Source organism: Eufriesea mexicana, unplaced genomic scaffold (genome assembly GCF_001483705.2).
Source record: "Eufriesea mexicana isolate 0111107269 unplaced genomic scaffold, ASM148370v2 scaffold1808, whole genome shotgun sequence".
Lineage (NCBI taxonomy): Eukaryota > Metazoa > Arthropoda > Insecta > Hymenoptera > Apidae > Eufriesea > Eufriesea mexicana.
The window spans coordinates 589,805-605,021 of NW_016909925.1; the positions used below are offsets into that span (position 1 = coordinate 589,805).

The 15,217-nt window shown below is 53.0% G+C and overlaps 1 protein-coding gene across 1 annotated transcript in view; it reads right to left on the bottom strand.

The window, feature by feature from the left end:
* Window positions 1-4,321: 4,321 nt before the first annotated feature.
* LOC108549117 (zinc finger protein ZIC 4) overlaps window positions 4,322-15,217 on the bottom strand; it is a 26,988-nt gene continuing 16,092 nt past the window's right edge. Inside the window, exons 2-3 of the mRNA XM_017902364.1 lie at window positions 5,857-6,026; window positions 4,322-4,645 (exon numbers count right to left, since the gene is read on the bottom strand). Of these exons, the coding sequence (XP_017757853.1) occupies window positions 4,322-4,645; window positions 5,857-6,026 (494 nt within the window). The remainder of the gene's footprint in view (window positions 4,646-5,856; window positions 6,027-15,217) is intronic.

Sequence of the window (15,217 nt, forward strand, 5' to 3'; positions counted from 1 at the left end):
AACCCCGTGAGTGTACCTCGCGTCTGTTAGACGCAACCTGATTTCCCGTTAAGACCTACCCGCCTATCCGCGTCTCGCTCGCCGGCTCGGCCAGCCGGTTTCCATTAAAACCGGGCAAAAGGCCGCTTTGTTGGCGTTTTCGTAACTCAAGCCACTCGGTAGATCGTTAAGGCGAGTCGCGCGACCGCCACGCAATGATTTATCAATAGCTTTGCGCAGGATTTACAGGCCGGACAGGACCGGTAATGGAAGCCAATCGGCCGAGCCTTTTAATCCTCTTACATCGTTTTACGTCGCTTCTGCGGAAGTAGCGTTGCCGATCGTGTCCACCCGATGCTAACGACGCGCAGCGCGATCCTCTTCCTCGCAATTTTCACTCTCTCTCCCGTCCTTTGCTCGATTAGACCCGATGTAAATCTTCGTCCAGTCTGGTCTATCCTCGAGCCGAGCTGAATTCTCCACTCGTCGTCTTGTCACTCGTTGCGCCGATCTTTTTCAACCTCGCTGACTTATCCCTTGGCTGCCCTATTTCATCGTCGCGACGCTTCTTCCCGACGTCCCTTTGCTCTGCTCTGGGCAATTTCTTTCATCTTTCTTCCATTTCTTTAATTCGCAATTGCTATCGTAAATTATTCTTCGCGAAGAACGCGTGGGCTCGGTACCGGTTGGTCAAAAATCTAGAGGGCAGACTAGCCTGCTCGGGTCTAATTGTCCCGCTAATGGCGGCGGTTTTCGCGGCCACGCGGCGTGGCGTAGGGGTTGTTACGTCCCGGCACGCGACATACGTTCAACCACGTACGACTCGATGATCCACCCAGCGTACGCGTTTCTTTCTAAAGTCACGAGAACCGAAGGCGCATCACCTTCCTCTTTCCTTCGTCTCTCTCTCGTGCAGCGTTTCGTGACCGCCCGGCATTAATTATGTGTCGTGCCCTTTAATACGAATCTCGGCTTTATGAGCGACGCGCAGGAACAGGGGAGAAAAAATAAGAAATAAAAGGAAAAAAAGAAAAAGAATATCGAGAAGAGGAGGCGAAGACAAAAGGACGTTCCCGAGGACGGAATTATTTTTTCGCGTCTGGCCACCGGACCATGGAATCCTCTTCTCCCTCTTCGTCTCTATTTCTCTGCGTGTCTTCTATTTCGTCGGAACGATATTTATTCGGCGTTCTCTGACGAGGGTCCAGCTGTTTTCGTCCATCCATGATTTCTGTGAAACGACGAGAGTTTGATTGCGGTCCGGTTGACTGATTGGACGGTCCCGGGCTCGGACGTCGAGTCACGCTTGCGAAAAATATTCGCGAATCTAGCTCCTCCACGCACGATTCGCCCTGGATGCTGTAACGATCTCTCCCGTCCCTTTTTTTTCCCCACGCTGCATCCCTTGTTTTTTCATCGTGAAAAAACCAGTCGCTAGCGTTGGAAACGAAAGAGGAACCGGACGATGGATGGAATAAAAGGACGAGCGAGAACGGACCAAGGAGAAAGGGAGCGTTCCGTGGTACAAAAAGCGAGGGAAAATCCATCGATCACGCGAGGCGATGCAAAGACACCGGGAGAGATGTACGCGTCGTCCCTCTATCTCCCGAGGATCTCTCATCCGGGGCCGTGTCATCTCAATCGCCCGACCGAAAAATTCCGGCGCGTTGGTGCGCTGTTTCGGCTAATAAAATCATCTGCATCCGGGCCAGAAATTATCTCACGAATTCATCTGCTTATCGAGCAATAAAATGGCCCCGGCGTCCACCTCTGCCGATGCTATCTCTCCTCTCCACCTTTCTCTCCTGGTCCCTTCCTCGTCTCGCGTAGGTGCCTAGACGCATCGTGGCGCCATGCCAGCCCGAATCCGCTCCTCTACGAGCACACGCGTACGTCTCTCGTATGCATACGCGTCCTCCTCTCCTCTCCTCTCCTCTCCATCTTGCTCGATTTTTTATTCCGCCCGTTCGACGCGTTACAGGGAAGAGAGACGCTGTGCGTCGTACCGTTCGCCATACCGTTTTACCCTGCGTTCGGGGGCCATAGTTTAATAAGGGCCCTTCTTTTCCCTCTCTCCCCGTGATATTTATTATCCCGCGAGGAAATTGTTTCTACAATCTCGCCTAGAAATCTCGGCGCCTCGGTTCGCGACGAGGTGTTTGGTAGCGTTTGTACTGGTCGACCGTGAAGCACCGTACCGATTTCGACGACGGCGAAAAATTCCGAGCCAGGATCGCCGCAAGATGGATCGCGAGGATCGAATAAAATGACCCGTTTCGATCGTTCCGAGTGTGGATCGAAGCCACGAGGGTTAGAGATCGTTAGACGAACAGCGACACAGAAGAAACTCGCGTGTGCTGGCAACGCGGACGGGGCAGTAAAATTGTCTCGTAAAGGCAGGTATAGGCCGTGCAATAAAAGAAACGTTAATTTCCTCGCGTTAAAGTTATTATTTATTGATACGACGTAATCTCGGGGCCGAGATCAAGGGAGATGCTTAGTCGGCCGATATTCACCCGAAACTGCGAGCCAGTCGGATTCCTCGTCGCATTTTATTATCTCGATCGTTCATAAATTTCGTTACAATACAAGTATAAAGTATCCACCGCCTCCGCGATACGAAAAAGGTCGTCCCGGGTCCAGGAGGTTCCTCGCGTGGAGCATTGTCATCGTTCGGGCAACTTTTCAATAATCAATTATACGACGTTAAAATCGTATATTTATGAATTTCTCTCCCTCCCCGGGCCGATAACAAAGAACAGGAGGGGGGGGATAGGGGAGGTGGAGAAGAAGAAAAGAGAGGAAGAGAAAAAATCGAATGCAAAGGACCGGTGTACATTAACGTCCCGATAAAGAGCGGATATCCCGACTTATTTTTATCATTCCATAAATACTCGAAGCGAGCAGGTGTAGATGATTCATGTACCGGCGAATAAACCAGACAATCATCTAATATATCGCATCATCAATATATTTCAGATCTTTGCAAAACAAATGTTATAATATGATGCAAGTATGGTGGATGATCAAGAGCCGCGTCTTCCTCCGCCAAACCTAAGCATATACACAACGAAAAAGGGAAATAATAATTATTACAATAATATTAGAATCGCTTCGTGTCGCGCCGTAGGTCTCTCGTATCTCTCTCTGTATTTACAGGTTATCACACATAATAGAAATCATAGTAGTACAATATCTTACAAGTGGAACATCGGTCGCCCCCCCCCCCCCCCCCCCCCCCCCCCCCCCCCCCCCCCATTCCATTTCTCTCTCTCTCTCTCTCTCTCTCTTTCTCTTTCTCTCTCTTTTTTTCTCTTTTTCCTTTTTCGATTTTCTGACCCGCGCATCGGGCACGCAGCCCGGCCCTGGAACCGGCCGTTTCGCTTCACTATCAACGTTTTAATTAGATCCAAGTCCACGAGAAGCGCGTGTGATTGGTCGTGCCCGAGGAACAATTAAGCCGGAACTCGGCGAGTCCGTTCTTTCGCTTGGCGATTGATAAATCGAGGCACGAACGTGGCTAGAATTACGCGAACCGGCGCCGTTGGAAATTGCTTCGTCTAATTCGTGACGCCGTGATTGCCCCGACACGATTTTTCGTGTCCGAGAAGAACGCGTGACATCCCGCTTCTTCGCCCTTTGTTCCACGCCAATCGCTACAGCGTAGTCCACGGCACTCGAGATTCAGCGGATTAATCCGTATTTACAATCGTCGCACCTCGGCATCTAGGTAGAGGTAACTCTCTGTTTGGTTCATCGCAGCCCGAATTGCTCGACGATCGCATCATACACGGTTACGTTCGCGATCGAAATGGAGATCGAGATCGCTAAGGCTGACGCGCCGGTTAATACGATAATCCATATTCCCCCGTCTATCGGTACGACGCGAAGATCGTCGCGCGAAATAAATACTAACGACACTCTATATTTCGAAAGAGTCTGTCACGTTCTAGCTTTGGTCGCGAGTGTAGCTTCACCTATCTCAGCTTCGTCCCCCTGTCCCGAGACGAGCTTACTTCCGTAACCTAATCGAAAGACCAAACCCTCCGCGAGTTCTAACATAGTCCCCCGAGACACTCTTCTTTCCTCCCGGTTCGGATGCACTCTTGGTCTTCGTCTTCTCTTCGTCAAGTTCCATCGCATCCGTGGTTCCACTTCTTCCGAAACGGATCGGCAATTGCTGATTAGGACTTGGCAGTCCGTGAAACGCGTGAGCGGAGAAAAATGGAACACGAGCGATCCAACTCTACTACGCGGTGCAACATAGACTAACGCGTATCCTCGTGGACACGGTGTCGATCTCGTCCTCGCAACTGGTCCTCCGGTCCGTTGCCGGCAGAAACTAGTAGGCAGTCGCTTGGTGATGCATCAACGGGTTGAAGTGGTGCGGGCCAAGGTGATGGGGCGGCGGAGGTCCCGGCAACGGGCTGTGCTGAGGACCCACCGTTGGCGGCTGACAGACGTACCACTCCGTCAACTCTGGGCCTCTGGTCGAAGGATGACTCGACGGTGGGTTGGTCGTGGTCGTTGTCGGGACGACCGGAGGCGGCTGAGGAGACTCGGTGTGCCCGGTCACGGACAAGCTACCCCCGCTGCTGCTGCTCTCTTCACCCTCGCTCTCGTAGCCCCCTCCTATCTTGCCCTCGCCCAGGGTCATGCCGTGCACCTGGAAGCAAGAGGCGGAGCTTAACACGTTAGATGCTCGCGGGAAATTTCTGCTAGTAGACTCGCTACTAGTTGCCCTTCCCGAGGGGTAGAAACACACGCGGTGGTTGCGTGTGTACGTACACGCGCGCGTACAGGAAGAAGGGAGAAAGGGTGAGCTCTCGGGGGCTGGGGAAGGGAACGGTGAGTATGATCGATCAGAGTTATCAGAGATTCCTGCGTGGTCTTAACGCGCGTTTCCACGAGTCGGTAGAATCCACGGCGCGAGGCTGGTGCGCGCGTAACCCGAAAAGAAAGCGCGGATAGTGGTACTTGATCGTGGTAAGTTATCGCTTCGGAGATCAAGAGGATACGAGGAGCAAAAGGAGCACGCGTTGGCTAAACCGAAGAAACCGGGATCAGGGAGACGGGGATCAAGGCTCCGGGGTATTCCCATCTCTCTTTCTCTCCTCTCCTTCTGGTCCTTCGTTCATAATTCAGTGAGCAAATCTCGACGACTGCCTTCCGCGAATCACGGCCGGCGAAAAGCGTGGAGAAGCGAAAGGCGCTCGCTCCTATCCGACGAACCTATCGCGCACGTATCTCGGGAGTTGCCTTTTGGACGGTTCTGCTTCTCTTTCCGTCTTCTCTGTGTGTGCCACAGATAATTTCCTATTAAGATTCCGTAGCCGTTCGTGCATGAACCTTTGCGCCCGGATACCCGGCAGCCTCTCTTCCCACAGCCGCTTTTTGCCCATTCCGAAGTGTCTACTAGCGTTTCCTAGCGTGAAACGAAATGGCAAACACGATGGGGCCCTTTTTTCATACACCTCGATACGTCTGCGTGGACGCATGCGAGGTGATACACGGGGCAGCGATTCGAGACTGGGAAGAGAAAATACGAGCGATCGCGACAGGAAGGCAATTAGCATCGTTTAATATGCAAATTTAATCTTCTTTCGCGAAACCACGACCGTTATCGCCTTTCTTCTTCCTTCTTTTCTCTCTCTTCTTTCAAGCAAAACTGTCCTTCTTCCAGGCAAATTTCCAACGATTAATCGGCGCCACGCGAACAGTACTCCCCGAGAGTGGTTTATTTTTCGGGGGAGAAAATTAGCAGTCCAAGATGAGAGGAGGCTTTCGTCTGGCTGAATCAAGGGAAAGAATGCGAGGGAGAGTAATGGACTCCGGGTTGTAACGGAGGTCGAACGTCTCACGATTGCACACACGTACCTTCATATGCTTGCGCAACGAGCTAGGATGGGTATAGGACTTGTCGCAGCCGGAAACTCGACAATTGTACGGCTTGTCGGACGTGTGGACGTGACTGTGCTTCTTGCGGTCGCTGCTGTTCGCGAACCGCCTCTCGCAGCCTGAGTACTCGCACTTGAACGGTTTCTCGCCTGGAAAAAGAAGACGGGAATTAATGACTTTGTAATTGAGCCGGGTGCACTCTGTTCGCGCGTGTCTGTACACGGTAATTGAAAGTCGAATCGAGGGAAAACGAAGAGATTTCAGTTGCTTCCCTTCAGTGCCCCTCGGGGGCCCGGGAATTAGAATATAATTCGAGGAAAAATATGCCGAGGGAAAATGCAAATGCCATCTATCGCCGAGCGCCATCTTCAGAGGCTAGGAGGGAAAAGTAGTTACATTTCCAACCGGAACCGCCTAACTATTCGCAATTACGATTATCGCGGAAGGGACCAAGCGGGATCAGCGACGAGCAAGACGGGGGTGGCGGAACACGGAAACGGGGAACAGGAAAAATATTTTCTCCGGGGCAAGGAGGAAAAGCTGTCGGGCTCTCGCAGAAGCTACAATAGGCGGCTGGAACGCGATTACATCGTATCGCGGAGCGTTTCATCATGATTTCGTGGATATCTTGATGAGCAACGGTGGAACATTCCCTCCGCCGGTGGCTGCTCTTCGCCCGGGGGCGAAGAGAGGCGCAGTGATATCGAGAGATAAGCTCCCCTGCACACGAATGGCCGCCGTCGTCGGGGCGCAACGAGACCGTGTGGCGTGACTCTTATTTATTTCCACCGGAAGTTGACTGGAATATATTTTACCGTCGGCTCGCAACCCCCCACCGCCCCCGGCACGCCGTAGACTCCCTTTTTCCGGGACTTCCTCCTGGCGCTCTCTCCGAGAAGTGCGGAGACGCGAGAACAGGAAGCGCAAACTTGGCGGATTTTTTATGGGGAAAATGGTGGCCAACTTTGCCCTCCCTCGCTCAGGGGAAACTGCGAAAAAAGGGAGCGCGTCTCGAATTCGAGATCTCTCCGTGCCAACGGTATACAGACGAATATACTCGTTCGCGCGTGTATCGGATTTGAACAACAATGTACGCGAGGTAGTGCTAAAATTTTGGATAACCATAATCGGCGATGATTACTAACCGATGGCAACGATGCTCTCTCATTTCCACCCTCTTCTCCTAAAACAACGATTAAATATTTCAACACGTTGACGACTATCCTTTTCACCCTTTGCACTCGACGATTTTTTGGCTACAGAAGAGTAGAGTTCAAAGATTTTCTGCTATAAAGCTGACGATACTTTCTTAAAGTAGTAAAATAAGAAATCGTGTAATTAATTAACACTGAGATAATTCGATTTCGATACCTTGCACACTGTTGCATTAGCTTACATTTGACATATCAATGAACATCGATCTTCGAAAGTTTATCAAATGGAGACCGGACATATAACACGAACACGTATTAACAAACGGGATAATATACCAATAATTTTCAGTAAAGCAAAACACGATAAAGTACATAGGCATAGAAAAACGGAAATTTCCGTGACCGGTTGTCAACGTTCGAGCGACTAAACACGAAGATTTCCGCGATCGGTCGTCAACGTGTTTAACGTATGTGGATATGCACGAAAAGATTTCACGCTTTTGTAAGAAAGTACGCGAAAGTTCCCGTCCTACATCGAGCGCTCGTTTCCACCTCGGCTTGTCGAATAATTCACGTGCTCGTTGGCCGATGGTAAATCGTGAAAATGATTTTTCCACGAGCGGTATCGCGAGGAAAGTCCGTGGACGTCGGCGCGAGTAGGTACAAAGAAGCGTGGTGGGTTTTCGCGTACGCGCGAGCCGGCGTCGTTATTCATCTCACGTGTGAAAAGCGCGATAACATTGCCATGTTACAGTGACGTATCGCCGCGACACAGATTATATTTAAATCGCTCGGACGTGTAGTGCGGGTACTTATGGCAGCGGCGTCATAAGAAGGCGTCTTAAATATTTATGAAGCTGGAAAGATAGCGGTCCGCTCGGCCTGGAGCGCGCGCGCGCGCTCGGTGTCGCCGCCTTATCTGACGTTTCACACGACTATGCTTCAAGCTGCCCTGACTCGCCACCGTCGCGAGGATTTCAGCGTTGTTCGCAATTTGCGCGGAATATACGCTCGTGCTCCACGCCACGGACCGTATCGAGAAACTTTATTAGAGGAAATTTACTACCCTCGCGCGAGATCAGCTCGATCCGCGCGGAAAACTCGCCGTCGGGTCTCGGAAGCAATGCTCTTCGAGCTGATCTTCGAGCGAATCGTCGAGTGGGAAAAATGGCGGAACGAGAGGCTTGCACCCATCGATTCGCACCTCCTCGTGGAACCCTCTGGAGGAGCAGCGGAGAGGACGAGGGTTTCGTGCGAGGTGCCAACGACGCTCGGTTATCCCTGGGCCGCGCGTATAAAAGGAGAATGTGCCCTGCCCGGGCACCGTGGCGCGCTCCTTCCAAAAACGGGACGATTAATAACTTTTCAAATCTGTCCCCGGCAGGGTCGTGAGCCCGCCGGGGCCGCTTCGGTAGCGAGCGCGTTGGCAAATAAATAGCAGATAAATAAAAGCTCGCGTCTCTCCTACGTCGTGCATTCTGTCGTGCGCGCGCGGGGTTGCGTGTGCAGATGGCAACAATATGCCGTGAAATATTGCCCCCGTTGGTCGTGTGCGGGGTTCTGCACGCGTGTGCGTGTCTCGTCCAATGGCAACAGGCCTCGATACACGCCCGATCCCGTGGCTGCGTGTCTCTCCTTTTACCTCTGTGGACGAGCAGACACTGGCAGCGGGGAGAGCGAGGGAGAGACGAATCCCTTGCGGGGAAAGTTGGAGCAAGCTCAAAGAATTCCGCGTAAATATACGCCGCGACGATTGAATCGAATGGAATCGAATGGAATCGGAGGGAATCGAAGGGGACCGAAGGGATGATCGGAGAGGGTTGTTATCGTTGGCAGCGAGAGATCGATCAGTGGGCACGGGTAACGCGTCGACGGCTATTTTTACGGCTATTTTTACATTCGAAGAAGATTGGTAGGCCTACAGCCTAATTAGCGACCTAATTAACCCCCTAACGCAACGACGAAGAGGATCGAATCTCGCTCGGTCAATAAATACCCCTTTCACCTCGTGAGTCATATCGATACTCGTAGGTTAGAAGCAAGACAACGCGCCTATAAGACGCGCATTGGCGAAAGCGCATCGTGCGAGAGGGAAGACTAACGCTGAAGAGTAAGCGCGCACAGGGGACACGCAGACGCGTATACATAAAGTGGAGATTCATGGTGCAGCGGGTTACAGTGTACCGTGGCGCAGGCAAAAGGGAGCCCCGAAGAGCAGTTCCCGAAGGGCAGTGTAGGCACCGTGTTATGACTTTCAGAATGGGGAGGCACAATGGCCCAGATCCGCGCCGGATAAAATAGTTATTATAATCGTTTTGGCTACGGCCGGGATCGAACCGAGGCAAGAGCGAGCGAGATGCACGCGCGCGCGCGCGTGTGCGTCTTCGATTCGTATACGCGCCGACGCAACGCGGATTTCGAGATTCACCGTGCACCCACGTCCCGAATCCGGATAGCGCCCAAAGAGAGCACCGCGACGCAGAAATGACGGGATCAGAAAAATACCGATGCCAATCGTGGCCGCAACGTGGAACGTGTCGGATCCCATTCGCGCCACCGTGTTTGCAGAACTCCCTCTTCCCAATGAGGATCCTCGACGATCGGCGAGGAACGCGAGGATTCCAGATTTTTCGGACGCCTCGCGCACCCTTAAGCAAGGTTAACGATCTCTCCGATTGGTCTTCTCCGATTCCGAGGATCCCTTCGCGAAGCGTTTTCGCCGCAGAGGAGCGAAGATGCAGGCACTTTGGAAAATGCAAGCGAAGGATGAGACTCGCGTTTAAAAGAAATTCGTAGCTCGCTGGCTGGAGTATAATATACAACCCCGGAAGATTTATTGCCGATACACTTCCGTCTTGGCGAGGACTCGAGCACGAAGGAGGCTCTTTCGTCGGCACGGTTCACACCTTGAAGAGGCCGGTATAAAGGCAATCTAGAATTCCATCTTTCCTCGAATGCTTCTTAGTGGGAGACTCATTGAACTGCAGTTTTCGGAAAATCTCCGCAGTGATATATGGGCGTACACCATTGTGCCGCTTTCAAGCTCGCTCGCGTCTCTCTCCATCCTTCGGCATCGAAGGATAATGGATGATTTTTCGCGACCATTATGCTGGAAGAGGACACCAGGTCCTTGGGGCCAACGACGGACATTGTTGCGAGGCATAGCAGAAAACCAAAGCTTCCCCTCTCGTTTGGCAGGCCCTTCGACCGGCCTCTCCTTCTTCCCTCGTCCTGGCCCAACCCCTCTCTATTATAGAAAGCTTCTCGCGTGGATAATTTTCTTGTTATACGTTCGGCATTAGCCAAAACCGAGACATCGTGCCCGTGTACTCCCGATCGCTTCTTTCGGCCAGATAAGATCCCCGAAAAGTCGACGAGATCGCGCCGGGATCGATCTCGCCACGGATTAGGACCGTGAGATATTGGATCTAGATAAACCCGGGGAGACTCGCGTTTTGTAAATTGATTGCACCGGTCCTTCGTCCCTCTCCTTTCTCTCTCTTCCTTTTACTCTCTTCCTTTCTCTCCCTTTCTCTATCGTCGAATCGTTCGAAAACTCCGCCACCTTCAGTCCGCAACGTGATTTCTGTCCTCGTGGCAAAAGTCTGGAGATCGAGACGCCGAGATATAGAGAGGGAAAAGAGACTGGCGGAGATCGCCGCTCGCGTGCTTAGTTATGATCGATGAGCTTTCCGTGGCGGGATAAAAGCGGGATCGAAACGTGAACGTCGCGATTTAACGAAAGCCGCACGGAACCTTCGGACACTCGGTTCTCTCGGTTGGAATTAGAATCGGCCGGGCAGCGGAGATCGTGATCGGATAATCATCGCCTGGCCCGAAAATGGAAGTGTCTGGTACGCGCAATTCGTTGCATCACGATTCCGTTTACGTTCCGCGACCACGGCCTCGAGAACACGCTCGCAGTCGTGCGTGTTCGCCTAGACTTCTCGAGTTCATCTTCCCTCGCGTTTCCACCGAGTTCCCGGAACGACTCGTGTTGCAACTTTCCACTGACACGACATTTCCACGGACTTGTCCGCGTAGTCGCGAAGAGAAGAATCTTCTGGAAAGCGAGGATTCCGTCGAAGTAACGTTCGGAGAAGCCTTCAGTCATTCGAGCGTCAACGTCGTCGTTCTTTTGCGTCGCGACGCCTGTCTATTGTACGTTTTACCATACTTCGGATAAGGGAAACACGGCCAAACGATTATTACTTCATCCACGCCGTTCGTTCCTTCATCCTTCCCAAGAACGGATCCCTGTCCAGGAGATTAGAGATCTGGATATTCCTGCGCGATTTTCCAATCCGTTCCTAGACCGATCGACCATCGGGATAACGCGGCGTCGGCGAGACGTCATTCCAGGGTCGTTGCTTTATCTTATCCGGACAAGATCTTTGGCTGGTGTTTCGGTGCTATCCGACAGAGGATTCCCGGCCCGATGTATCATGGCGAAAGCCGTGTTTCGAAAACGCGGCATGGACGTGCGCAGAGAGGTTCGGGAGAGGAACGAACAAACACTCGAATTACCTCAGTGGCGAAACATCTGTCGATGGCGCTCTCCCTTTCAGAGGCAACATGGTGGAATGATCGGCGCATCAACCGGTAGTTACGTTTACCCACGGATTTGCGGTTCTTTTTTTTCGCCCGCCCCGTGCTTTTCCCCGGACCCTCGACTTTTTCCTCCCGTTTTCTTCCTCGTTTGCCGATTCATCGCGGCGGAAGCGCTCCCGGCCCTCTGCGGCATCCTTGATTCTTCGCCCTTTTCCAGGCAGGTTCACGTGGCTGGAGCTTCCCATTTCGTTCCTACCTTCGCGACGCTTTCGTATCCACGTGGCTCTGGGAATCTTCGTAACGGGAACGCGACGGTGCTGGAGTGTACGTTTCAGCGGATCCATATTCGTCGCGACTTTCCTCCTCGACGTGGAGAACCGGTAACGCAGAAAGCGTTCTAGGCGAAGGAACGTCGATGCGGCGAACAAGACCGGGTCTCCGGGGACCGGAGATGAACTCGGTCGTCGGAGATGCAGCCACTTTCTCGCCAGATCCAGTTCCCGCGGAGCCGAGCGTGTCCCATTCCGAAAAATCGCCAAGGAATCTTGATTTCTCGAAAATTCGGTAGCCCGGTGTCCTGCACGTAGGTGCAGTTTAGAGTCGTATATCCTTGCCCGTTATCTGAGTCGGGATGCTACCGTTGCACTCGCACACACGCTCGCCGCTCGCTCGCGCGCGAGGGCCAGCGCGGGCCCACTCGAGGGACTCTCTCTCGCGCCGGTTTACACGACGTTTATACGTGTTTATGTAAACTCCGGCCGCAGAGCACACGTGTTGCTGCTGGCGGTTGCTGCTGTCGCTGGCAACTAATCTTCCCTTTCCACTCTCTCCTCTCTCTTCCTCCCTTACTCCGTTACCCTCCTCCCGGGCCCCGTTCACTCTCGTCTCACCGCTAGGCTTGGAAGTCAGATCAAACTGGGAGATTTTCAGAAACTGCCGGCATAAAAGATAGGGGCGCCATGGGCACGGTATGCCGCTGCCCATCTAGAGTTACCACAACAGGGTCGGTACCAGGCTCTCTCGGGTTTATCCTCGTGAAAACAGAAAATCAGCCGGCTTTCGGGTTTCACCCTGACCCACGGGGCCCGCTTTGATTACACGGAAATTGATACTTCGATCGGAATTTCGGCGTTGGCAGGGGTGGACGTTGGGCTGGGTGTTGACCCAGTGCGAGTCGCGGCAGCGGTTCCGCCGCGTGCAGGTCCCAGGCTTTCCGAGCACTCCGAGTCTCCGCTGATCGCTACCGTACGGCCCTGGCCAGCAGGGGCCTCCCCGTATGCAAAGCGCGAGTTATTTATTCGTGGAAGGTGGCATTTTTTTGGACACTGACCCGCGCGTATATAGTTGTCACGGCGCCGCGTATCTTTGCACCGATCTACCATAATTGAATATCTTCGCTGCCAGCGAGCAGCAGCAGCGTGAATTCTGCTGCTCCTTGCTCGCGAACACGCTCGGCAGAGCGACTTCTCGCGCTCCGAGGACATCCTCCGTCGCTGTACCCCTCGCTGTATTCCGTTGGAATCTGCCAATTTCGAGCGAGCTCTATCCCGCTCTATCCCGACGCAAAGCGCGCGATCCCAATATCAGCCGGGGAGACTCATCCGACCGTAGATCCGATGGTAAACGGTTTTTCGAGCAGCTCGAACGGCAATATCGAAGCGTGTGCCCCTCGACACACAGGTACGCAAACAGAGGCGGCGGCGGGAACGCACGCTCGAGGGTCCTCGAGCGATCCGGCATTGAGAAGCAAAAGTAGGTGCGCGCGCCCTTATCCCTCCATTCAACAGCCACTGAAAGTCTCGTCAACTTTTGCACGGGCCACGGAGAAAACAGCAAACAGATTTGCCCGAGCTTCCTCTCGCCCTTCCTCCCTCTTAAATAGAAACGAAAGAGGGCTGCGCCGAGCTCGGATCGCTTTGTCGCATCTTTGTGCACCGGTGCTAAACGGCAGAAGAGGCAACTCCTGGGTGGAGAAGGAAACCTGTGGCCGATGGGAGAGCGAACGAGACGGTCGGACCGCTTGTTAGTGGGCCTATTGTGGGGATTTTTCACCAAAGGAACTTTTCCGTCGCGATTCGAGTCGCCGAAAAGCTTGCACGCCGATCGGGAGAAGCTTTCGCTGAACGGTGTCGGGATTCCCCAGAAGAGATGAGCGAGACGAAAGAGAGTCTAGGCGAGAACGAGACGCAGTAATGGGTGAAAAGAAAACGTCGGCAGATTAGCATTTCAGGTTTCGAGAACCGGAACGAATTGTGTTTCGAGTGCTGCCGTACGCGTACGCGGCTACTTAGGTCCACTTCTGTCGCTCTTAACCCTCGACAGCCCTCGCTTCAGCCGTCCCCAGAATCGACCATTGGATCCACCGTATCGACGTTCTTTTCCTCTACCGTGCTCCTCTATCGTAAAGCTGGCAAGTAAAATCTGGTATCGACGTTTCCCTTCGAAGGTACACAAAACCTTGGACGCGTGAATTCGTGGCTGGATCCTACGATTAAAGAAGAAAGTATCCCCAGCGCGGAGAGACGGTGCGCGAGAGAAAGTCCCCGTTCTCGAGGTCGAATCTCTTCGGAAAAGTTTCGATTCTCCCCTCGGTGGGGAAGGCAGCGTTACAAGTACCCTTGGCGGCGTGAAGAAGGAAGTCGGTGATTTACGCGCGGCCAGGATTAAGCGGGGAAACCTCCGCGCGACGGATACTTCGAGGGAGTATAAAGGCGCGAGACGAACGCGCTAGGGGGAAGAGCTAACGAGAGCAAGGGGCAACCTTGCTATACCGTCGAGCTACCAGGTAACCGAGAGACTCGCGGGTTGCCGGAATACCTTGCAACGAGACGCGTTGCCTCGGAACCATGTAAATTCACCGGCTTTCCGTACTCGTCGTGCTTTTATTCCATTCGCCTGAGAATCGGGATTAAATCGGGATTAAATCGGATGATGTTCGGGAAGCAGGAAAACACCGAGTACGCGTCAGTCTTCGCGAGATCGGCGTGGATCGCGAGGGGCTATAACTCAGTAGATCTAAGAACTCGACAGACGTTGAAAAAATCGGCAAACTCGCGGATACGGGAGTTCCATGGGGGTACAATGGACCCGTTCACGGACGTTAATTCGTATATACCGGTTAATAAGGACACGACTCCGATGGTACATGGCCATCGGAAACAATGCTAGGCAATCGTGGAACGCCGAATTAAACGCACTTTAGTCACGGTTAATTTGGTTAGCCGACGTTTAGTCATTAATAGATGCTGGCGCAAGATCGATCGGTATTTATCGACTGCCGATGATTCGACGGTTTTCTCCGAGCCGTGGATCGTCGACGGACTTTCTGGTCTCCACCCTCCTCCCCTTTCCATTCTCTCTCCGCCCGTTCCTTCCCTCTCGATCTCCGTTTCGTCCGCGAGCAGCCTCTCTCGAGGTTGACGTGGCGCGGACCCGTTCTCGTGTGTGGGCCAGTTTTAGGTTTATTAATGAACAGAGCCGGCCTGCTCTGCCGATTAGACACAGGGCGTGGTGGAAAGATTGCTAAATCAGCTCGCGTTCCAGAGCTGCAGCCGCGCTATCCTCCGGGGCTATTAAACGAATACGTCGCTCGACACGCTTTTCACCCGCGGAATTTCCACCCCCCCGGATAGCCC